The sequence below is a fragment of the Rhinolophus hipposideros genome (genome assembly GCF_964194185.1).
Source record: "Rhinolophus hipposideros genome assembly, chromosome: 24".
NCBI lineage: Eukaryota > Metazoa > Chordata > Mammalia > Chiroptera > Rhinolophidae > Rhinolophus > Rhinolophus hipposideros.
In genome coordinates, this window is record NC_138070.1 from 29,180,661 (window position 1) to 29,207,083 (window position 26,423).

General features: G+C 37.5%; 1 protein-coding gene across 1 annotated transcript in view; it reads right to left on the reverse strand.

The window, feature by feature from the left end:
• PRDM10 (PR/SET domain 10) overlaps positions 1–26,423 on the reverse strand; it is a 91,411-nt gene that overhangs the window by 48,661 nt on the left and 16,327 nt on the right. Inside the window, exons 2-4 of the mRNA XM_081037718.1 lie at positions 8,241–8,424; positions 5,699–5,863; positions 3,957–4,016 (exon numbers count right to left, since the gene is read on the reverse strand). Coding sequence (XP_080893844.1) covers positions 3,957–4,016; positions 5,699–5,863; positions 8,241–8,309 — 294 coding nt within the window. The 5' untranslated portion in view covers positions 8,310–8,424. The remainder of the gene's footprint in view (positions 1–3,956; positions 4,017–5,698; positions 5,864–8,240; positions 8,425–26,423) is intronic.

A 26,423-nucleotide genomic window follows, 5' to 3' on the forward strand; every position in this document is an offset into this window, starting at 1 on the left:
TTAAAAGGAAAAAGAAAAATATCAAGCTGAAAGCTTTTTTCTGTTCTTTTCTTTTTAATTGAGATATAATTGACATAACATTATATTAGATTCAGGTATACAACATAATAATTTGATATTTGTAGAAAGCTACTTTAAAAGCAAGAAAATCAAACACTGGCTGAAAAATACAATGGATTATTAAATAAATATGTAAACCTCAAACAAAATAGTAGCAAACCACATCCAAATCCAGACATATATGAAAAGGATCAAGTAGAGTTTATTCTAGAATGCACAAGGCTGGCTTAATTTTTAAATATCAATTAATATAATTTACCATATTAACAGAAAAGAGGAGAAAAATCTCAACAGATTCAGAGAAAGCACTTGATAAAATCAACATCCCAGAATAATAATAAACATCAATTAATAATAAATAAATATATATTAAAAACTAAAAATAAAGACAACTTTCTTAACCTGATAAAGGGTATTTTTGTTCTAAAAATCCTGCACTAAACAACATTTTTAGTAGTGAAAGTTTTTCCTCTGAGAACTAGATGGAAAAAAGGAAACCTACTAGCACCACATCTATTCAATAATGTATTTAGTGATCCTAGCCAGCAGGCCAAAAGGGAAAAAAAAAAGAAAAAGATATAAGGATTTGGAAGGATTAGAAAGAAATAAAACTGTCAGTATTCACAGACAACATGACTATCAAGAAAATAAAACATAAAATTTGGGGGCCAGCCCAGGAGCTCAGGTGGTTGGAGCGCTGTGCTCCCAACGCCAAGGTGGCCAGTTCGATTCCCACATGGGCCAGTGAGCTACACCCTCTACAGCTAAGATTGTGAACAACAGCTCTCCCTGGAGCTGGACTGCCATGAGCAGCTGGGGGTTGGAGTGAGCTGCTGTATGCTGCCTTCGGCTGCTGTGAACTAGCGACCAACTGCCTCAGTGTGCAAGTGCAAGTCTCATAATACCAGCATGGGCCAGGGAGCTGTGTCCTACACAACTGGACTGAGAAACAACGGCTTGAACCCGGAGTGTGTGTGTGTGCTGGGGAGGGAGGGGGAGTGTGGCGGAAGAAGGAGAAAAAAATAAATAAAATAAAATTTGGAAAAATGAAAAAATTTTAAATTATACTATTTACAATACCATCAAAACACACCAAAAATCTAGGAATAAATCTATTGAAAGATGTGTAAGACCTCTACCTAGACGACAATTGTTTCACTTTTATTTTAAAGTCAGGGATATATCATGTTCACAGATTGGAAGACACAATATTATAAAGATGTCAATTCTTTACATACTGATACATAATACAATGAAATTCCATTGAAAATCCTGCAGGATTTTTGTGAAAACTTCCAGGCTGATTCTGAAACGTATGTGGAAAAGTAAAGGGCCAAGACACTCTCAAAGAAGATCAAAGTGGAGGAAGGATCACAGTCCTGAATATACTGTAATTTATTCATAAAACTGAATACTATATAGCAATAAAAATAGACGGAAAAAACCCCACAGCTACACCCAACAACATGAACTAATCTCCCAAGCATAACAATGAACAAAGGAAGCCAGACAAAAAGGAAACCATACTAAGTAATTCCACTCACATAAAGTTCAAAACCATGGAAAACTTATCTATGGTGTTAGCAGGCAGGACAGTAGTTAACGTTTGACGAGAAGGGAAGGAAAAGTAGTTAGGAGGAAGCATGAGGATGGCTTTTAGGAGTAATGTTCTAGTGTTTAAACTGAGTTTTGGTTATAAGGAGTTTTGATATATCATTACACTTTTATATATTTAATTAAAAAGTAAATAATAATACACCATAAGGAAATGTGGTGAACACAAAGGAAATTACATAACTAACATGGAAAATAATAGCTATAAAAATGATTATAGAGAACATGTTAGATATCAAATACAAAGAAGAGTCAATATTCTCATGATTGATGTTCCTAAAATAGGGAACATAGAAAATGAAAGTAAAAAGATTTTCAAAGGACTAATAAATAAAAATTTCCTAAAATAAAGTTTTAACTTATACATCAAAAGGACACACCCTATCCTAGGAAATTCTGATTCATACGCTGGTGAAGTCATTAGACTTCAAATAAAACTTCAAGGATAAACGAAGAATCAAACAGGCATTAAGTCAGAAAAGGATTGAGGAAAACAATCAAAATTAGACTCCAGATTCCTACAAATTAAATACCAGTGGAGAATGGAGCACAATTCTAAATAACTCTGGTTACTGAACAGAACATAAATATATTAGTTACAATAATAATGCAACTAACACAAAACAGTGAAGAGGAAAGAGAGAGGAAGTGTCAGTGTGCTGATGTCCATGTCACCACAGCAGGAGCCAAGGACAGAATGGGACTGAAGCTAAAGTGCCGTTTAGGAAAACATAATAAATCGCCTCTTTCAATTCCACCTCAATTTCTTTTTCTTCTGCTAAACTCAAGTAAATTTAAGTTTAAAGTATTCAGATGAATAATAGCATTTGGGAGACAGTGCCATTTTCTCTTTATTTCTCTTTATTTGTATGTCTGGAAGGATGTCTGGAATAATAGTTACCAACTGCTCAGTTAATGAGGATGTTTCTGGGAAGAATTTGTTTATTTGGGTTTTTTTTGTTGTTGTTTTTTTTAATGTACTTCTCTTTTCTAGTATTGCTTCAACTTTTTTTAAAAAACAAAATCATCACTTCAAAATAATGAGTGAATGAGTTAATCACCTACAACAGACAGTTAAAGGAATTTCATTTTATTTTTTTCCTGCCAAGTTGTAAAAACTAATTACAACTTCCATTGCTTCCTTGATGGAATCAATAAATATTCACAGAACTGTACATGACTTGTTTTGTCAAGGATATATACCTAATTATTACAAAATTATTAAAATAAAATGGTAACTCTGCTATAGACTGAATGTTCGTGTCTCCCCAAAATTTGTATGTTGAAACAGAATCCCCAATGAGATGGTGTTGGGGAGGAGCCTCTGAGAGGTGCTTACGTCATGAGGGTGGAGCCCTTATGAATGGGATTAGAGCCCTTACAAAAGAGTGAGGGTGGAGCCCTTATGAATGGGATTAGCGCCCTTACAAAAGAGACCCCAGAGAGCTCCCTCACCCTTTCTGCCACGTGAGGACACAGTGAGAAGATGGCCGTCTATGAACCAGGAAGTGGGCCCTCAACAGACACCGAATCTGCTGGCGCCTTGTTCTTGGATTTCCCAGCCTCCAGAACTGTGAGAAATAAATCTCTGTTGTTATAAGCCACCTAGTATATGGCATTCTGTTATATCAGCCTAAATGGATTAAGACACATTTTCATTCAAGTTCACAGACCCCACAAAATTGTAGATCACTACCAATCAGGAATAAATTCAACCATAACTTATATGACAAAAACTCCTAAGAATTCTCTAGATTTAATAAGTAATATTAATACAACTACTACATAGTGTTCAAATTTTAAAATGGAAGTATCCAAATCATCTATAAAAAAATTAAAAAGTAGAAAGTGCTTACTAATTGAGAATTTATTTGATAATCACTCATGACACTTGGTGGTACAGCTAAAAAGTCGTACTAGTCAACATGAAAATGAAACTATTTGGATTCGTATTCCCTTCAGAGTAATACTGACAATATCTAGCTTCCGTATCTTCTTTATCACTTTCACAACCTGAAGGAAAATAAGGAAGAAGTCCCTCAAAGTCAAAAAGGACATACTAGAAATATGGATAAAAGGAAAGAAATGTTTAAAGGATAACCAAAAAAGAATCTCAGTTTTCAGGAGCTAGAATGAGCAAGGCTGCCATCAAGTTTAATCCAACATATAAGAAACAGACATCGAGAGAATGCACGGTGCAGAAGGTTAGGGACATTCCAGGGAATAGTAAAATCCATAGTATTATCCCCAAACAACAAAGAAACAAAAATGTAACTCATTACCTGCTGAGCTGTAGTATCCTGTTGGACATAAGTTACCTGGCCTGGGTCTGTAAACAGAGTCTAGACAAAACAAAAACAAAAACAAAAAACATAGTAACAACAACAAACTTATCTTTAGACAGCTCGCCTACACAGGAAAAATTATCCTACTGCTAAGCACCAATTCGTGGGAGAGTTAATTCCCATATAGCTAGTAATAATCCTTCATTAATAAAGAAGATAAAGATAGCAATCTTACATTTAACTAAAGCCTTTCATTCAGATGGCTCCAAAGAGATTGTATAAGCTAACCATCTCAATTGGCTAACATTATACATGATTTTCCTCTTAAGTAAAGCCTCTCTTGAGGTGGAATGTCACAGCTAATTAAAAAGGCATGTCATGGAAATATAAAAGACATGCCATGAGAGAGGGTGCATACATTCACACATAATTCTGTGTATCATAGGAGCACACTTGTGACTGGATGAAAATGGCTAGAGATATATAGACATACAGCAGAGTATTATATACACAAGCATTACAATTCTCTGAAATATAAAATGCACACTCATTATCAGAAGAGAAGTAGAAGGAAAACAGATTGCATTTAATGTTGCATAGGTTCTTTTTTGGAAAAAGCCAGTAAAATCATAATTTTAAAAAAAATCTTCTCATTATAAACACAAAATAATTTTAGTCATGATGCAGCAAAGCTAACTAGAGAAGAAAAATCTTCAAAATGATTTTAGCCAGGGCACCACAGAAAATTTCCAATCCAAAAAAATATTCTTTCCCCTAAAGCTTTTAAAATACTTTAACTTGCCCACGCCTTCAGCAAACCTGTGGGAATAAGGACTATGGTCAAATTTTGATTACAAAGGAATGTAAAAGAATTTCAGCCAGTGTCAAATTCTTAAAATTGAGACATTTAGTAATATAGTAATAAATTAAAAGCTGGGCCCAGAACATTCTCTATAAAAACAATGTGATCTTATTTGAATATAGTTGGGGGACCAAAACTAAGCAGAGGCATTCCAAAACTATTATCTGACTATTTGTCAGTTTTATCTTCATACCAATTTGAGAGGTATTAATTAGTTTGGACCCATTTCTTCTTGGAAGTGAGTTGAGCCTCTTGATTAAATATCGAAAAATTTTATTACCAGGATCCTACTATAAAAGTATGAAACTTATTCTTTTAAGATGTTTAAAAGTACTCTGTACAGTGTAAAGTGCTAACAAGAGAAACTAAACTAACATTTATATATTGGGGAATATTTGTGTCATGCATTTGGAAACTAATATTCCAAATCACTGGCAAAAAAATAAAGGTAGCTATAATTGTACCCCAGTTTTACCTTTGCTCTATTACAGTCCTACAAATCAGTAAGGTATTAATAAATAGCAGTCGATAAGCTAGTAGGACCTTTTGCTTACACATTTAACTGTAATAACCTATATGTTTTCACTGATGCATCTTCACTGATGCATCTTTGATTAAGGTATACAGATCTAAATGTTATTTTTGGCCTGGCTTTTGATACTTAGGAAAAGTAAGTTGATCAGATAGTCCATGATCCCTGAAGAGAAGAACTGATATGAATGTATCATACCTTCCCCTGCCAAGATGACTGTAAATTCCATGAGAGAACAAATCTCATCTGAATATTTCCTGTCTCACCAGCCCTTCACAGTGACTGGCAGAGAGTAAAGAATTAACTGATTAATGAACAAACTATACACAATAAGGCTTCACATGCCTGAGCGGCTTCCACCGGATGGATGTATACCAGCGTATGCTCCGGACCATCCACTGACGTGTAGGAGGCACCATCTGCCGTGTACACCACTTGCTGGGGTGGACGAACCTGGTCATCGGTATAGACGATCTGAGCCACCGTTCCAGCGTCTGGAACAAAGTGCACCTAGGGCAAAAAACAGCAAGTATGGAGCAACCACTCGCATGGAACGGAAAACAATCTCACCAAGACGCATGGAAGACCAAGCACAGTACACACTTAAAATATCCCCAATGAAAGAAGACTAGGGATTGATATATCCTCGTCTATGCTGAGTGAGTTAGTTAGCCAGAGACAGGATCCAAGAACCTTGTCACTCACTGACTTGCTGCTTACTAGTAGGCAGCTGATTTAAATTCCTTTGCCTCGTATGTCCAGGGCAGATACCTCTTTGTGGGAGTAATCGGGGGTGGTTAACTGATCCTGGAAGTGTAACCAAAGATTCCTGGTTAACAATATTGGCAAAATACAAAATACAAATGATTCTGTAATGTGAAAAAATATGTCAAGACTCAAAAGCCAATTGCTTTAAACATCATAAAAATTCTACTTTGTAACCAATAGTGCCTTTCAGCAGACATATTGAAGTCATTTTATTTCCTACAAATTTTTTCATACTCCAGACTGTACTGGAGGCAGATTAAGCAGTTTGCTAAATCCAAGACTGTAACAGAATTCTTTGCCAGCTAGGTAAAGATACAGAAAATTCTAATGAAGTGCTTTTCAGGGGTTCTGGACAACTATTTCAGTTGTCACCAGACTAAATAATGTTCTATCTACCAAGAACTAAAACAGAAACTGAATTTCCTAAAATGCTTTCTGAGCAGTCAGCTTTGCAGGTTTGAATTCTTGAAGGCTTGAGTTTGGCACAAAGCCCGATGCCTGATATTGAAGGTGTAGAAGCAGATGGTCAAAGCACACATTTGGGAGAGAAATAATTTATGTGATGATATTGAAGTTAGGTACTCGTAGATTGGAATCCTTACTCTTCTACTGTCTCAGCTTTGGACCTAACTTTATTATTTCTGTTTTCTCCAACGGGGCATAGTAGATTCCAAAGATGATATAAACTAATTTAATCCCCAGAAAGAAACCTAGAGACTAAATGTAATCAAGCACCACAGAAATAAAACAAACAACAATACCAAGTCCAGCTTCTACATAAATTTGATTTGTCCATGAAGATACAGTATATATGTTGGAGGAATTAGGCTTATAACATATTTGTGCATTTTTAAAGTACTACAAGATAATTTTGTGATTTTAGATTTATTCACCATCATCAAAACCTTGGATTGGTTTCAGTGCTTAAAAAAGATAAAAACAAAAATAAAAAAAAATAAAAAAACCAAAACATTTCCTCAAAACAAGAGTTACCCAAGCTCTTCAACTTGGTCTTCACTACTCACTCTTCTGCGAACTCAGAATTCCTAGCTGGGAGAAGGTTAAGAAGAGGAGGTGCAATGAGGGATACTGTGCTCTGCTCTCTAGTTACCCATAAATGGGGACCCTGGTCACGCAGAGTGCCGTAATCTATTTTCTTTATTCTGTTCTTTAATGGACTACATTTTTGCTTGTAAACAAAATACATTAAAATATATAGCTGCATGGAAGTGGCCTTCAAAATGGTTTCCATGAGAACAAAACAGCATTCTCAATTATCCTGCTAGATGGATCTCTGAAACTTTTTTTCTTAAGTATTCAGACTTACCAGATGATCAATTTTATTAATTATAATAGTATATTGCTTAAATTAAATAAAATGTATATATTTAAATGTTTCAGTATTAACTTCCTGATTTTGATAATAGCATTGTGATTTATGTAATTTAATAAAAAATCAAATAATGCTTAAAAATCAAATTTTACATTTTGGTTGCCTTCAATACATGCCTCCGTATGACTGCCGACTCTTCTCAAAACTCAAATCCACACCAAAAATGCAGACGTTTGCCTGTGCTGAGAATAGTCAAAAGAGCATGTAGCTAGTTATGATAGCGATTCGAAAGGCAGAGATCATCCGTTACAGCGGCATTGGAATAAGCGAGTAACCTCCAGAGCTATTGACTCCATGGGAAAACTTTCAATTAGAGGTTTACATTCCAAATTTGAAAAGAAAAAAAAAAGCCACTCACTTTAATAGATACACCTATATTTCATTACTCACAGAGAATCAAAACCCTATACTGAATAATATCAAAGAAACACACTTTCAGCACCAATAACAAAATAAAAAGGGGGGGTGAAACATTATGACAATGAGTTGGGGAAAGGCAGAGAAGCCTCTGGGTGTGTAGCTCAGCGCTTCTGAATCACACTGGACCATACTGACAGGGCATTCAAAGTGCTGAAACCCTGCCTGTTCCTTAGCTACCAGTTCTGCATGTCAGCTCCCTGCCAGCTACTCATTACTACGTGTGTAGAAGCTGCTATTTCGCTGTCAGCAAACTGTACTCAACTCAAAAACCATTATCAATACCAAGCGGGAAAGACCACTCTTCACCTGTGCAGCATTCTCTTCCTGTTCTGCAGATGTAGGCCACACGTGTGGGCTTTCATTTTTGGAATCCATCCTTTCTGGGGACCGTTCCACGTTCGGGGCACCTACAGCAGCATGGGGTGGAGGACAGTCATCTGTCTACCATGCGAGTGTTCATGGAGGACAAATAGAGGTCCCTATAACGTGCCTGAGAAAAGAGACAAAAGGAACCAAGATTTGAAATAAATCAGTTTTATTTAATAATAATTGTAATTAATAATCATTTTAATAAATCAGTTTCAACCACAAAGAGAGGGGGGAAAAACTTTGTAAAAGATAACATACCTGGGCAGAAAGGTAAAAATGGAGAAATTATTTGTATGAATAATACAACGTACGGCGTGCTTGCTAGGTTCTAAGCGTACATGAGATATGAGTAACCCTTACTACAAACACGGAAATCAATGCTCTTAGTTCTAATGAGAATGAGATTCCCAGATGCGAAATGCAGGTAGGTGACCTTCACACCCAAGTCTGACTGCTGCACAGCCCCAGCCACTCCCTCACTTGCACACTTGCTTAAGCACTGACTTCTTGTATCACCTCGAAAGGGACAGCAGAATAACAAAAGTCACAAAACGAGGAAAGCATGGCAATGGGGGAGGCTGAATTTTCTGGGCCACAATTTGGTGAATATAAATGTAAACTTGGTTTCCCATTTGGTCAGTACAGGAGGGATTAGCAAAAAATCAAAAGCCTTATCAAACATCAACATGCACTATGTCTACATCTTGAAATCTTATTCTTTTCCAAACTAGGCATTTTTAAGGAAATCAATCTTCCCTTTTGATGATGGTAAAATGCTGGCATTTTAAAAGTCCTGTGAGATTTGCTGTATAATAGGGCAGCTGGGCAGCCATGCCTGATACACCTCCTGCCGCCATGCCATATAAGTAGCATACATAGATAGGAAAAGTGCCGCTGCTCTGAACACCGTTAAACTAAGGGTAATAAAGACCACTGGCCAAGATGAAGCCAGAATTTTCCGCATTATTAATGGTGAAGGAGACCAAAGTTTTGCCTTTTGGGATATTAATTTTAATTAAGCTGGTTATTAACAAACAAAAGACTCAAAAAGAATCTTTGACCCTGCCTTTCCTGCCTAAGAGATTCAGATGGAAAGGCCTATTCCAGGAAGGGAATCTTGGGATGCTTGGCTTAGCAGTCTAATTTGCATTGAGTCTGGTAAATAGGAGGGCTTCAGGCAGGGGCCTGTTAGCTAGATACCCTGTTTCCCATTGTCTCTGAGTTGCCTAGCCAGAATTTACCTGCCTTGTGTGTCCCCTCTTCCTCAACTACCTGTAAATCGCCTACTGTCTGTCACTTCTGAAATCTAAGACCCCTTCCCCCTCCATTCTACATTTGTCCAAATTATAAATATCCATACATACTATCTTTGGAATTTTCATGCTATGTGAATCCCCCATGCGCATGTATTAAAATTTTGATTTTCTAAAAACAATTAAAAATTAAAAGAAATAAAAAATTTTTTATTTTCTCCTGTTAATTTGTCTCTATTAATTGTGTCTATTTGTTTACTAGCCCAGCTAGAAGAATTTAGAAGGTGGAAGGAAAAGTATTAATTTTAGCCCCCACAATGGAAATAGGCTGAGAAACACATTCTAAGACTACACATGCTCCAACCTCTGAACCAGACTAAGGTCCAAAGAAAAGAAAGAATAGGTTCTGGAACACCCAGTGTCGGGGCCTAACTCTGGATATAGGAACTGCCATGTCCAAACTGCATGGGAACCATGGAGGAGATGGCATGCTTCACCTCAACACTACCATCCTCACCCGCACCCAAAGCCCTCCCACCACACACATACACTCATCCTGCACACACCCGACTCTTCTCTTCATCAGAGAGTACTGGAAACAACCATGTCCACCAACAGGTGAACATATAAACAAAAAGGCATCAGCTAACTTTCTGGAGAAATGGCAATGTTCTATATCCTGTCTCTGGACTGAGGTGGTGATTACGTGGGGAATAATGCGTCAAAAGTCATCAATCCATTATTCAGTTAAAATATGTGAATTTTAGTATATGCAAATTTTAGCCTAATAAAGTTGATTTTTTAAAAAAGAATACCTTCCTTACATAACAGCACTATTTAAGCAGATATAAAAGGTATTTGGGGTGAGTTGTACAGTATGTGAAATTATGCCTCAACAAAGCTGTTATATATTTAAAAGGTTCAAAAATATTAAGACACCTAGGAGTAAATGTCGACAATAATATAAAGATCTATATGAAGAAAAACACAAATTTGTTCAAAAGGACATAAAAGGCTCAGTATTACAAAATTATAAAATGTTCCATATGGGAAGCATTTTTTAAATTTTATTTTGAAACGATTTCAGACTGGAAAGCAGCAAAAATAGTACAAAGAATTCCTGTTTTTCTTCACTCAGATTCCCCAAATGTTAACATTTTACCATGTCTACTTTATTATTCTCTTATTCTCTCTCTCTTTCTCTCTTTCTTCCCCCTTCTCTTTTCACCTGAACTATTTGAGAGTAAGTTACAGATATAATACCTTCTACTATTAAATTCTTAAATGCCTATTTACTAAAAATGGGACATTTTATCACATAACCACAGCATTACTATTAAAATTAGGAACTTACTAGTGAAACTATCACCTCATTTACAGACCTTATTCAAAATTTGCCAATTGTCTAATTAATGTACTTTATAGAGAAAGAAACAACTTTTGGGGGGCCCTCGATCCAATCTGGTATCACACAAAGTGTACTGAGTTATCATGTCTCTTTAATCCCCTCTGTTCTGGACAGTCCCTAGTCTTTCTTAGTCTTCTATGACCTTGACATTTTTGAAATGCACAGGCCATTTATTTTTTAGAATGTCCCTCAATTTGAGTTAGTCTGCTGTTGCTTCATGGTTAGATTCACATGTATTTTTAGCAGGAATACCACAAAAAAGATGTTGTGTCCTTCCCATACAGGAATTTGAGATTTTTTTTTCAACTTGGTTCATGAACTGCACAAATACTCAAGTGCAGACTCTGCTAGACATTGTGATGCAATGAAGATCAAGGCAGGCTTATCTCATGTATTAATGAAACACACACAGCTCAGAGTGCCTTTCTGCATTTGTTTTAATTCCTAGAAAGTGGCTTATTATTGCTTTCACTTTCATTTTATTTATATCTTTTTAAGAGGTAGTAAATGCAATTGGCTCAAATTCCAAAATATACAGAAAGGTATAGAGCAGACAATCTCTCTATCTGAAACCCCTTAGCAACTCTTCAGAAGCAACCTATATGATCAGTTTCTTGTCTATTCTTCCAAATATATTTTATGCACATCCAAGCAAAAACATACATGCTCTCTGGCAGCCGGATGGCTCAGTTGGATAAAGTGCAAACTATGAACAACAGGGTTGCCATTTTAATTCCCACATGGGCCAGTGAGCTACGCCGTCCACAACTATATTGAAGGACAACGACTTGGAGCTGATGGGCCCTGGAGAAACACATTGTTCCCCAATAAAAAAACAAAACAAACAGATATACTCTGCCTCTCCAACCACAAATAACAACATATATTGATTCTATACAAAGTAGCATCTCTTTTAAACCTTGTTTATTCCACATAATACCATACCTTTTACATTGTTCCTGTTCCATATCCATACACTGTTTCTTACGTTTCTTACGTTTCTTACCGTTTATTACAGCTGCATTATTTCATTGTATGAATATATCATAATTTACTTAATCTCATGTTAATAAATATTTAGGTTATTTCTAATCTTTTGCTACTATAAGTAATAATAAATGTGACAAATAACTTTGGACATACACTGTTTTATATATGTTAGTATCTTGAATTCTTTTGAAGTCTCAGGGAAAATACTTAGTTAAAGTTGTTGTACAACAGTTAAATCATTACTAGTTTCTGAACTCCAACACTGGCACTCATCTCCCTGTGCCTGGTACAGGAGGACTCTGGGGATGTGTGGGGAAAAGTGCTCTGTCGGGAGGCAGCAGTTAGTACAAGAGGTGGTTAAGAGCTTGGGCTCTGACCTGGATTTGGGTGTGATTCTGAGACTTAACTGACCTTGGGCAAAACACAGAAGTACCCTAAATTGCTCCTCCTCTTCTGTAAAATGGGGATCATAAAGTTATTGAGAGAATGACATGAAATAATGCATATGAAATGCTTAGCACAATGTCTGCTATTCAATACACACATATTAGCTTTAAAAAAAAGTTTTCAATCATCTTGCATTTTTCTGTCTAATTACCTTCCTCTTCTTCTCTAAGTTCTTTCATGTCAAGGAATGTGTTTATCCACGAGAGTAACTCTAGATCTGGTATGTGGTAGGTACTCGATAATCTGTATGGAGTGGTTTAAAGAAATCACGTTGTGCAGTGGGAAAAGAGAAGAGGACATCTAATTCCGGACAGGATGTTCAGGGATGATTTCTCAGAGAAGATGAAATTTGAAGGATAAATGGGAGCAAGTAAGCAGAAATGGGAAGGGACAGACTGACTTATCTTTGTTCTAACGTGACAAAAGGAAGGAAGTGGACATTACATGACATAAAATACCGGTAAACTACGTAAGGCAAGGATACAGGAGGGTAAAAGGGAAATAACTACTTAGCAGATGTGGAGCAAAATAACAGAACAGTAATCTGCACATAAGAAATTTTGTCAGTAAAATTTAGCAACAAGGATGTAAAATACTGCCCACAATGGCAGTCCCTAATAACTTTAGAATACTGTTAGCAAATAAAGAAGCCCAAGATAGAAAAAAACGCGTTAATTCAAAAAATGCCTAGAATCCACAACAGAGATACAGAATACCCAGTTAGTAGTTCTTGTTCTTCAAGATATAGTTATAAGATATATTAAGCGTCTGTATCTACTAAACTATTTTAAACACCAATGACAGTCTGTAATAATTTATTGTTTAATAAGTTTTTCAGGAAAACTGAATTCTAAGCATGACTCCACTACTAAGTAAGTCACTTTAAATCTTCTAGCATCATCTGCAAAAGGAGAGTATAAAATGGTTTCTAAAATCTATCCTAGTCTTGAGCTTACATGAGAAACAGTAGAGGGAAGTAGAAAATCCATAGAATCTGAATTGAACATCCTGACTTCCAGACTGGCTCAACTGCTCACTAATTACATAACCTTGGCCAAATTATTTAAATTTTCAATATCACCATATGTAAAACAGAGATAATAATTACCTCCTATAGTTATTGTGAGGGTTACATGATACATGTAAAAATTCTAGGTACAAGATCTAGCACATAGTAATGTTCAAATATATCAACTTTCATATTTTACAAACAAGCTTCAGAATTTTCAAAACATTTCATAATTTTTTAAAACCTAACAATTGATCAAATAATAAATGCCCTGTACATGAACTTCCTTTGTAGTAAGGTATGTCATATTTGTTTTCCTGTTTTAACTGCACAATTTATAGAGCCCTGTTGATCTTTATTTATAGCAGATGGGGAGGAAGCTCCGGGAGCTATTTCAGCGCTGTCCACTAGGCAGGTGCTGACAGGCTCTGTTAGCTGGGGATAGACCTCCTTCCACTCCTCACACTTTTGCCTCTTCGACAGACCTGAAAGAACTGGAAAACCAAACTACACCTTGTTTAGAAAATGGTCACCCATCTTCTCTCCTTTTACCCGTTGTCCAAAATGTTAAGACTTCATTTCTAGGAAGAGAAGGACATGCTTGCATTTTTATCCTCTCTTACGACTTTATTCAATGAATCCTTATTAAGTATTTACTATGTGTCAGGTACTTTTCTAGGTCCTTAAGAAACATCAGTGTGTCCAAAAAAAAAAAAATACTGGCTTTCTTAAAGTTTCTATTCTAGTTCTTTTTTTCTTGCATAGTATTGTATACTTGAAAGTATGAGCTTTAGAATCAGACTAATCTGAGTTCTACGCTCCTAAATCTACTGTGTACTTCATGGGTGTGATATTAGTAAGCCACAGACTGAATCAGTCTCATTTGAAAATCTAAATTATCTGCCCAGCATTGTAGTTGTAAGAATTAATGATCTGTCTAGAATGCACGTTTTCACATTTTAACATTTCTGAACTAGGGATCTATTTTACAACAGTGGTGTCCTGCAGTCGCCATCAGTCAGGATGTGGCTGCCACTGCCTCCTCCTGTGTGACCTTGCTCACAGCCCTTCATTAGTTCTGTCCTCGCTTCACTGAGTCATGTATGCTGTCAGCACTAGACACCCTGAGTCTAACTGCCATTTTAAATGTCTTCAAAAAGATGACACTATAATTTGGCATTAAAACTGAAAGGCGTGGGAGCAGCAGCTGGGCATAGATTTGATTAGGGAAGCAAATATTCATCACTGGAAAAATGACCTTAACAACCAAACCTATGGGACCTGGGTATAAAGACAGTGACGTGGATGAGCTGTATTATGTGCTGTTATTATCGAGCTATGTGGAAAGACTGGCCTGCCACAGGCCGAGCAAGAGAACACCAGGATCAAACATCCCAGACTGGGTACTAGCTGCTTGGCAGAGATTCCTGGTGACAGCAGTGTGCCCCCTTTTAAGAAGCACTGAGTCACCAATCCTCTTGAGCGTACAGAGACAAATCCATGACTCTGAGTCAAAAGTGATTCTGAAGAGTCAGACTCTGAAAGTGACAAATTTTAGGAATCCCCTAATCAATTTATTTCACTTATATTTTCTCTTCCAGGTATGTACAAGAGTGAGATGATAAAAAAAAATATATGTCTAAATAATAAATCCAAAAGAGCTCTTTCAATAGGTATACTATCATAAAAATTCTAAGTGGCAAAAAGCACTTGTATCAGAGTTTAATTAGGAAGGCTTTTTTCTTTTGTAATGATATGTAAAACAATTGTGTATCTTACCATCGACACCTTTGATTAAATAAAACATGGTAACATTTGGGATCAAATTCAAGAAATGGTAGTAATTTTTTCATGCTTTGTGAACATCAAACATAAAAAGGTGAGCAAAAACCCTACTCCCATGGAACTCCCAATCTAGTAAGAGAGTTGGATGGCGTACTTCCCAGCTCACCCCAGGATGTCACCTGCATGGTGAGATTGACAGTGATAAAGAGTGAGGGGAAGGAAGAAGGAAAGATAAATGCCAACTTTTTCAGCCAGGTCACTAATAAGGCTGGGCTCTGAACCAGAAAATGGAGTGTCCTAGGGACCTAGCCTCCACAGTTGCCTGCCCTCCTCTAGTAGGAACCATTCCCATCCTGCCGCTTACCCCAGAGCCACACACCCTCATCATCTACCAGGCTGATTCCCACCATCACTAGGTCTTCGGTGCTGCATGAAGTCCCTACTCCAAAGCCTCTCAGAACCTACAGTCAAGAAGCTCCCGGGGATCGTTGCATAAATTATATAAATGCCTAACCACTGCGTTGTATACCTGAAGTTAATATAAAATAATACTGAATGTCAACTAATTAAAAAAATATATAGTCACTGGCTGCAAAGTACAGCACAGGGAATATAGTAAGTGGTATTATAATAGCTATGTGTGGTGTCAGAGGGGTAGACTTGTTGGGGTTGTCACTTTGTGAGATGCATAAATGTCTAATCACTATGCTGTTTTGTACACCTGAAACTAATAATAATAATAATACAGCTCCCGTTTTATCACCTGTACATAGAGGTGTTAGAAGAGACCCAAATCCACCTTCAAAAGTAGATATGTACCTGGGATCACAGGTCAAACTATAAATAAAAGTTCACTTTAAAATGTTGTTATATGTAGTGATTAAATTCCATAGGATTATTAGTACATTACAAACCTCAGAAAGGTGATGAATTTGACAGAGATTTCTGTACTGGTATGATACCTTATATACCAGATACATTATTTATTTATTTTTTTATTTATTGTTAAATTTTGTTTCTTCCCCGCCTTCCCCCAGACTCCAGTTCAAGCCGTTTTTTCTCAGTCTAGATGAGCTCATGCTGGTATTATGAGCCTTGCACTCCCCCCGGCTGGTAGCCCACAGATACATTATTTAAATAGAAAGAACTACACCACATTCCAGACTTTTCTGGCTCATACAAACTAACTAGCATAAATTGCTGGCTCCTTCCCTGAAATCCAACACTAGACAAGCCATAGAATGAAGTTAGAGGGAGACTGATGGACCTGCAAAATGAACATAAAAATTGTGAGCAACTGGAGAAGGTTGAGTGGCAATCTGGAGCGGTTGCTGCAGATGGGCTCAGGAGGACGATCAGAGGAGGACCAGTCATCACAAAAAGGGGGAGGCGAGCGGGGAGGGAATTTTTCTGTTGTTCTTGCCCTAATATTTCCCTGAGCTCCCACTGCCCAAACCTGTATCCATCGCCACTGCACTGCAGAAAGACAGCAGCCAACCCAGTGCTGCCAGCAGAGGGGAATCCTAGACGCAGCACAAGAAGGCTGAGGCAAGAGCAGACACCCAGTACTAGGAGACTGGCTAGCTTCCTCCCCTCAGGGCTAGGGCAGAAGTGCACACCTACAGGGGGTTCCTCTGTGGTACATGGGGAGTGCCTGGGCCCAGATGCGCTCTGGCCTGATGTACAAGCAATTGCTTATTTTGTTTGTTTAATCTTTCACCTTTCTTTGAATGAGTATGTATAGCTTACATGGTGACTTTTACTGATCCAAGTATAAAATGAGCATCTTTCAGGAATACTTATATAGAAATTTGTCTCCACTTAGAGGAGTGCTGCTTGAGCTTGCAATGAGTTACCATAAATACTACTGCCGCTGGAATCGGAACTTGGATTTGCCATACTTATGTTAGAGCAGGCTCTGCAGGCAGACAGCCTGGCTTAAAATCTTGAATATGCCACTTACAGTTTTTGACAATTTGTTTCTTCTTTCTCTGGGCTTCAGTTTCTTCACCCATAAGGACAAAGAACTGAAGTATGTCAGGTATTCAATAATAGATAACAACTGTAATTAATGTACATAACACAAAGCACCTACAATGTCACAAAACAGAAAGGAAACCCCTCAGAAATCATATTTAAGATTAGATTCCACTTGGTAAATGAAAAAAGTAATTTCTCTCTATGTATAGAGTAAAAAACATATTCATTAAAGCAATGAGTTATAAAAAGGGGGGAAGAAATATCAGGGGCAACCCAATTCTATGACACAGAATAATGGAATTTAACAACTGCAAGAGAAAAAAAAGAAAGAAAAAAAAAAAAAGAACTGCAAGAGAAATCAGGCCTATGGTTCTCAAATATGTTCAGAACACAGGACCCATGAGGTCAGTGTTCTTTTCTGAGCACCATGAAATATTAATGTATTTTTAAAATTAAATTTATTGGGGTAATGTTGGTTAATAACATTATATAAGTTTCAGATGTATAATTTTATAATACAACATCTGTATACTCCATTGTGTGCTCACCACCCAAAGTCATCTCCTTCCATCACCATAAATTTGACCCCCTTCACCTTCTTCATCCTCCCTTCAACCTATTAATACATTGTTTACATCACAAAATAATAACTGCTAGCATTTGTATAGCACTTATTATGTGCCAGACATGTTCTGAGGACTTTACATGTATTGATTCATTTAATCCTCACAATAACCTATGAAGTAGGTACATTATTATCTCCACTTACAGGTGAGGGACTGAGAAAGTGAGAGATTAAGTGACTTGCCCAAGGTAACAGAGCTAATATGAGGCAGAGCTGCAATACGAGTCTGGGCAATCTGGCCATAGAGCCCAGATGGTTAGCCACTATTTGACACCGTTTCTCTTCCCATCAACTAAGGACACTTGACCTGGGGTATGATTCCAGCATAAGTGGATCCATTACATGAGCTATATAAAAAATCACATCCAACATCACTTTATAATTTTTCTTAAAACTATCAAATTAAGCAAAACTAGATATTCCCAAGTTTTCCACTAACATTTTTTGCTACTTGTTCATTGGGCAAAGATGACTGGCAGCAATAGCAACAAAGGGTTAATGAAATCGCATGGGATAAAACCACAAAAATAAGAAAATTCTATCTTTTATTTTTATTTAAATGAAAGAAGACCATGGCTCAGCTCTAGAACACTAGTGTTTTAGGAGAGGATAGTTTGAGAACCACTCAACCAGAGCAATCTCTATTTTATAGATGACAAACTCAAAACCACAAAGACTAAATGAATCAGTTCAAGTCACACAGCAAATGGAAAACAGCACAAAAATGAGGGCCTGAGACTTCAGAGCTCACACCCCTACACCACACTGCTGTCATTGATCAGCTGTGGAAAGGATTTAGGTGAATCTTGAACCGGAGACTCCTTACCTTGCCTAAAACTGTTTACCTTAGTCTTATTTTTATGTTTTGAAGCTTCCTATCCTTAACTTCCTAGTTATAGAAACAGTCTTGAACTGTGTAGCCCAAATCAAGGAACACAGCATTGCTAGCCATCATAATAGTCTAACAAAATAAAAGCAGGCAAGCAGAATAAATTACAAAAAAAAAAAAAGTGGGTAACCCCTACTTACGAGCTAATTAAGACTTTATAGGGCCGGCCAGGTGGTTCCGGTGGTTGGAGCACCATGCTCCTAATGCCAAGGTCGTGGGTTCGATTCCCACATGGGCCAGTGAGCTGCACCCTCTACAGCTAAGATTGTGAACAACAGCTCTCCTGGAGCTGGGCTTCTGTGAGCAGCCAGAGGCATGGGGGCTGCTGAGTGCTGCCATGGGCTACCATGTCCCGCCATGAGTAGCCGGCAGCGAGCGAGAGCTGCCACGAGCTGCCATGAACTGCTGTGAGCAGCCGACTGATGACCGATTGCCTCAGTAGGGGGGAGCGCAAGGCTCATAATACCACATGGGCAAGGGAGCTGTGTCCTACACAACTAGACTGAGAAACTATGGCTTGAACTGGAGGGGGTGAAAAGAGGCGGAAGAAGAGGGGGAAAATAATTAAATAAAGAAATAAATAAGACTCTATTATACAGGGTGAGCTGAATATAAAACTTGTGTAAGACCTTTGAAGGGTGGTCACTCAGCAAGAGACAAAGATTTTCAATTTTTTTTAAATAAAAATGTTCTCCGTGTTAAGAAAATAGATCTTTGCTTTCCTTTACTTTTTTAGGACATTTGTTTCTTTTTGCCTAAGACAAAAGTTCTAGATATGAATTAGCACATTACAAAATATCCACTTTAGGAATTTCAGAGTTAAGTCTTATGAGATTACAAAACCTCAGAATACAAACTATACGTCAAAGAAAAGTCTGATGCAGACTAATGAAGGAGAAAATCAGTGTTATATGAAAACTCAAATTAGGCAAGTTACAGAGATAAAAACAGATAAAAATTAAGCAATGTAAGCATATTAACAATTCTATATGAATGTTCCAAGTCTCTGAACCAAAAAATGATGAATTAAGTTAAACTACTTGGTACAAATGAATGAAGACCTATATAACTGATCTAAGGAAATCAATGAAGTAAGAAGTTCCTTCCCATGAAGGATGAGCAACTTAAACATGAATTAAGTTCCAATTGTTCATTTTAAATTGAGTGATGGTACTTTGACTGTATATGTCCTTTAAAGTTATGTTACACATTATATTTTGATTCTCAGAATAACACAAAAACTTTATTTACTAATAATTTAACTGAAATAAAATTAATTTAGATGAAATAAAAGTTTAAGAAACCATCTGTTACAATGTCAATTATTAAACATAGCTAGAAAACAAAACTAAATGTATTAAGGCAAATCAGTCACCTTTTTATAAAATAAGTTAATCAAAATACTTTTCAGCTCTATAATTAAGATTAAATTATTTTTTAATATTGTACTTGAAAAAATACAGGTTTAACTAGTATAAGAAAAAAAATAGATAAAAACTCTTATGAAAATGTAAGATGAGACTTCTGAATATAGTACTTCTAAACATTTTAGAGCTTGGTGGGACAAGCACTTCTTATGTTTAATTTGACCTTGAACTACAACACCCCTCTGTCCTTGAGCTGGGTACCTGCATTCCTGCATTCAGTAAAGAGTGAAGTGAGTCAGGACCTGTATGCTGGAGCCACATTCCTGGATTCCAATCCTGGCTCCAGCCCTCATCAAGAGTGGCCCTTGTACAAATTACCTAACCAATCTGTGACTCAATGTTATCATCTGTAATATGGAGACAAGAATAGGGTCTACTTCAAAGAACTGTAAAGAGGATTAAATGAGTTAATATTTGCAAAGTACTTAGAACAGAGTCTAGATTATGGTAAGCATGTTATATGTTAAATTAAAGAAATAATAATTAGGGTCAATTCTGAGTCACAAATTAAAAATAGCAGAGCAAAAAGAAACAATGGGAAAGAGAGGAAGGAATAAGAAAACGAAGAGAGGAAGATAGTGAAGAAACAGAACAAGAGTATTCTAGAAGAGAACAATAAGATTGGGAGGAAATGAGGCAAGAGGACAAAAAGAATAGAGATGGGGGAGTCTAAGAAAGCAAGAACTAAACAAGCACAATAGGGAGAGAAGTAAGGGGGAGAAAGGAGAGAATAAGAGAGAAAATGAATCAGACTGTACTGAGCTAACTGGGTAAAAATCAGAAGTGAAAGTGGAACAATCTAGGGCTTCCGGTCAAGATAGTGGAGTAAATGCTGTGTTCACCTTCTTCGCGACCGCCTCAAAATTTTAACTGAACTACAGAACAACCATCACTAAGAATCTCCTGAAATCTAACTGAACAGAAAGTACTATAACTAAGGACGTACAGAAGAAATCACTTAGAGACTGGTGGGAGGGGTGGAGATGGGGAGTGGGCTGGTACCATACCCACGTGTAGTAGTTAAAAATCAGGAGGGCTATCTTGGCTCCGGAGGTCCTCCCTGAGGAGCAACGGGTCCCAGCCCCACACTAGGTTCCCCAACAAAGAGTTCCAGTGTGAGGAAGAGACGTCCCAATAATTTCTGGCTGTAAAAACCAGCAAAGACTAAGGCTGAGTGAGACAGAGGGCTGCTGGAGTCCCAGGCACTCCTCTTAAAGGGCCCATAAACAGACTTACTGACAGATTCACTTGCTCTGAGCTCCAGTGCTGGGACAGTTCAAAGGTGCCAGGGACCTAAGGGGAGGAACTGAATTGTTTGGTTTGAGGACAAGGGCTGGAGGCACAACCTTCTGCCAGACAGATATACTGGCAGAAACCACTGTTTATTTGTTGAGCCCACACCCCACCCAGCCTACACACACAGTCTGGCCCCACATCTGAGTCTCCATCAACCTGACTAACACTGTTTGCCCCACCCTGGTGATTCCCTGAGACCCTGCCCACTCAACTTGCAGGCCCACCAAAGCCATTTCCGGTGGCTTCTCCATACAAACGGCCTGACTTGGCTCATGCTGTGGACATTCCTAAAACCTCTCAAAGGTTCACAAACCCCAAACAAGCAGCATCTTGTCTCAGTGTGCCCTGTAACTCTTGATAAGCAGCCACAAGCCCAACACTGGTGGCAGCCAGCCTCAGTCACAGCATAGCTTCTCCCAGACACCTCTAAGCCCAGAATAAATGTCAACCATCTGCAGATCACTTTGTCGCTCATATCAAGTGGCCATGGGCAGGGCACAGGCAGCAGTTGACCTTGGCCTGCACCAGAGCCCCTCCCAAGAGGCCCCAGAACCAATGGCCAGCTTCAGACCAGACCAAAGCACCACCCAACCACTTGCACAAATGACACACCCAAAGGCAGCCAAAATGGGGAAGCAAAGAAATATGTCCCAAATAAAAGAACAGAACAAAACTCCAGAAAAAGAACTAAACAAAATGGAGACAAGTAATCTACCGGACACAGACTTCCAAACCTCAGTTATAAGGATGCTCAGTGATCTCAGGGAGAACGTCAACAAAGAGATAGGAAACATTAAAATGAAGATCGAAAACAAAACAGAAATAAAGAATACAATAACTAAAATAAAGAACACATTAGAGGGAATCAACAGTAGATTAGATGAAGCAGAGAATCAAATCAGCAATTTGGATGATAAGGTAGTAGAAAACACGCAATCAGAACAGAAGAAAAACAATGAGGATAGTTGAAGGGGCCTCTGGGACAACATCAAGCACACCAACACTTACATCATATGAAGAAGAAGAGAGAAAGGAAATGAAAACCTATTTGGAGAAATAATGATGGAAAATTTCCCTAACCTGGTGAAGGAAATAGTTATACAAGCCCAGGAAGCCCAAACAAGATGAACCCAAAGAGGCCTACACAAGATACATCATAACTAAAATGCCAAAGATTAAAGACAAAGAGAGAATCTTAAAAGCAGCAAGAGGAAAGCAGTTAGTTACCTGCAAGGGAGCTCACATAGACTGTCAGCTGATTTCTCAACAGAAACTTTGCAGGCAATAAGGGAGTGGCAAGAAATATTCCAAGTGATGAAAAGCTAGGACCTACAACCAAGATTACTCTACCCAGCCATGCTGTCATTTAGAATTGAATGACAGATAAAGAGCTGCCTAGACAAGAGAAAGCTAAAGGAGTTCATCACCGCCAAACCAGTACTACAAGGAATGTTAGAGAGACTTCTTTAAGACAGAGGAAAAAAAGATAAAAAATATGAATAATAAAATGACAATAACTACATATCTATCAACAATTACTTTAAATGTAAATGGATTAAATGCTCCAACCAAAAGTCATAGGATGGCTAAATGGATAAGAAAACAAAACCCTTACATACGCTGCCCACAAGAGACTCACTTCAGATGGAAAGATACATACAAACTGAAGGTAAAGGGATGGAAAAAGATATTTCATGGAAATGGAAACAACAAAAAAAGTTCTAGTAGCAATACTTATGTCAGACAAAATAGACTTTAAAGCAAAGACAAAGAAGGACCCAGTAATTCCATTTATAGGTATTTATCCAAAGAAACCCAAAATATTAATTTGAAAAAAACACATGCATCTGTATGTTCATTGCAGCATTATTTACAACAGCCAAGATATGGAAGCAACCTAAATGTTCATCAATAGATGAATGAATTAGAAAATGCGGTACATATATATACAATGGAACATTATTCACCCATAAAAAAGAATGAAATCTTGCCATCTGCAACAACATGGATGGACCCAGAAGGTATTATGCAGAGTAAAATAAGTCAGAGAAAGACAAATACCTTATGATTTGATTTATATGTGGAATCTATAAAACAAAATAAACAAACACAACAGAAACAAACTCATAGATACAGAGAACATTTTGATGGTTGCCAGATGGTAGCAGAGTTGGGGGGATAGGTGAAGGTGGGGGAAGGGATTAAAAGGTACAAAATGGTAGTTACAAAACAGTCATGGGGATATAAAGTATAGCATAAGGAATATAGTCAATAATATTGTAATAACTATGGTATCAGATGGGTACTCGATTTATCAGGGTGATTACTTTGTAAGTTATATAAATGTCTTATCACTATGTTATACACCTGAAACTAATAAAATATTGTATGTCAACTGTAATTGAAAAAAAAAACTGTTAAATATGTTAGAAAAATACAAATGGAACAATCTAAAACATTATTCCCATGAGAACGATTTCCTAAGTAAAATAAACTCAGCAGTTACAGTCAGAGTTGAAGGAGGGGACACCTGTTACGCTCCCTCCATTCTCTGCCTAGGTAAGTACAGTGACCTTTTGAGAACCAATGGGACCCTGATAACACAATTCTAAAAATGCCCTAAGTGCCATCAACAGATGTATGGATAAACACAATGTGGCATATACATACAATAAAATATTATTAAGTCTTAAAAGGGAAGGCAATTCTGATACATGGAACAGCATGGATGAACTTTGAAAATATTATGCTAAGTGAAATAAGCCAGGTACAAAAAGACAAATATTGCATAAATCCATTTATATGAGATACCTAGAGTAGTCAAATTCATACTGACAGGAAGTAGAAAAGAGATTACCAGGGGCTGGGGAGAGTTACTGTTCAATGGATACAGAGTATCTGTTTAGGATGATGAAAAAGTTCTGAAAATGAATAGTGGTGATGGTTGTATAGCATGGTGAATGTACTTAAGGCCAATGAATTATACATGTAAAAATGGCTAAATGGTAAATTTTATTTTATGCATATTTTACCACAATAAAAAATATTAAAATTAAACATGCTATAGATGACCCCAGTAGTAATTGCCAGCCTATCCTTCCATGGTGAAGGTGGGACTTCACTGGTCCCTTTCCCATCACAATCATGAATAAACCCCATGGCCACACAGAAGCCCCTACTCTTCACATGCACGATGAATCGTGACCTCCACTGGTCCTTCTGCCCAGCAAAATTGAACCTGTGGTCATCCTGACATCACTCTCAGCTCAGGTCAAATGAACTAATCTTTAACATTCACCCACCTGGAATGCCTGAGAGTCAATCAGCTCCTTACTTGAAACAGGGTAGCTACCATATTAACCACCCACCAAAGTGTCTGGCACATAGGAAGTGAACAATAAACAGCAGTGATTGCTATTATTGCCAATGTCCTGTCACATCTCAGTCGCATTCTTCCCACTTCTTGGGTACAAATACCTCACCCACATAATTTACTTCTAAGACTTTGGGGGGTGGGGGTTAGAGACAGGAAGGTACAAAGGAAGGTCCTTGTCCATTTCACTTTCCTGTTAAAGGTCGGTCACCACAGACTACCCTGTTGACCCACTCAACTGCTCCTTTTTTCCCTACCTCGCAGTTTCTAACTCACAAACTCTAGGTGCTGGTTCTGGGTTTATTTCCTCGATCTCTGACTCCTGACCTGATTCTGGGTTTCACTCCACATTTTTAATGCAAGGTTTGGGAAACTCACAATCCCACTAGCTGCAGAACCTACCATCAACCATAGTTCTCTGGTTCTGGCACGGTGCCCCTTGGGCACTGGGCCATTCACAGAGGCAGGATATGTGGGTAGCTAACAGGTATTGGATACCTACCACATGCTAGACTGGTCTAAGCAATTAACACTTACCAACCTGTTTAATATAATGTCCACAATGCACCAATGAAATCGTTTAATGCATATTTTATGTATATTTTACCACATAGCCTCACAATTCAGGAAACTTAAAAGTACAATAAACAAGTGCTCTTCTTTGAACATCTGATAACCACCGCATGACTGAAGTGTTATATTAAATTTGAGAGATACAAAATTAGACCAAGTAGAATAAAAATAAAGGGCTTCTATTATGTTCACTCACTTGAAAGGGCAAGTAGAGATTTTACATTCAACTGATTTCTGGAACAAATAGTTTTATAACTCAAAAAAAAAGAAAAAATATACTGGACTTAGTGCTAAGTGGTGAACAAGAACTGGCAGTGGAAGTAGCAATGGACAAATAACAAAATTGTACAGATTTTAGCACAAATTCCCCATTCTTGCTAAGAAAAGGAAGCCCAAATAATCCATCAGATAAGTTTCTCAATTTTAAAAATTCACAGCAAATTATTAGCAGTGAGCAAAAGTACAAACGAGTAGTTCAAAATAACAACAATACTTGAACCTGGCAAGGTTTTCCCAGTACTCTCACAGACACTGTTTGTTTTTTTTGTTGTTGGTTTTTCGGTCTTCACTTCCACCCTGTGAGAGGGCTGATGCAGTATCGTTGTACATTTTACAAAGGAGGAAATGACATTGGAGAAAGACGAGGTCACTTGCTCACAGCCGTGGGTCTGGTCAGCCTGAGGTCCCTCCATGTGGCATCTTATGACCCCAGCTGAAGAGCTACTGGAAACCCACAAGTGAAGGTGGAGTAATAGGACTAAAATATTTTTTAAATCCTCTAGGAAGTAAAATAAAAACAATTTTAGTTAGGGGAAATATGCCTAAGGACCTAAAGGTTTCTGGGAAAGTAAATAAGCAAGGAAACCAGGCTTTCAACAAATTTTTAAAATAATAACAATAAGCCTCTGACTAGGTTCCAAATTTTTAAAAAGTGTTCTTAATTAGGCCATTATGGATTCAGAATATTTCCGCATAAACAGAGAGGTCTAAGGGCAAAGATTAAGAATGAAAGTGATAATAATGGGTTCTTCCAGGTATTTCTGCTGCCATTCACATTTAACATTT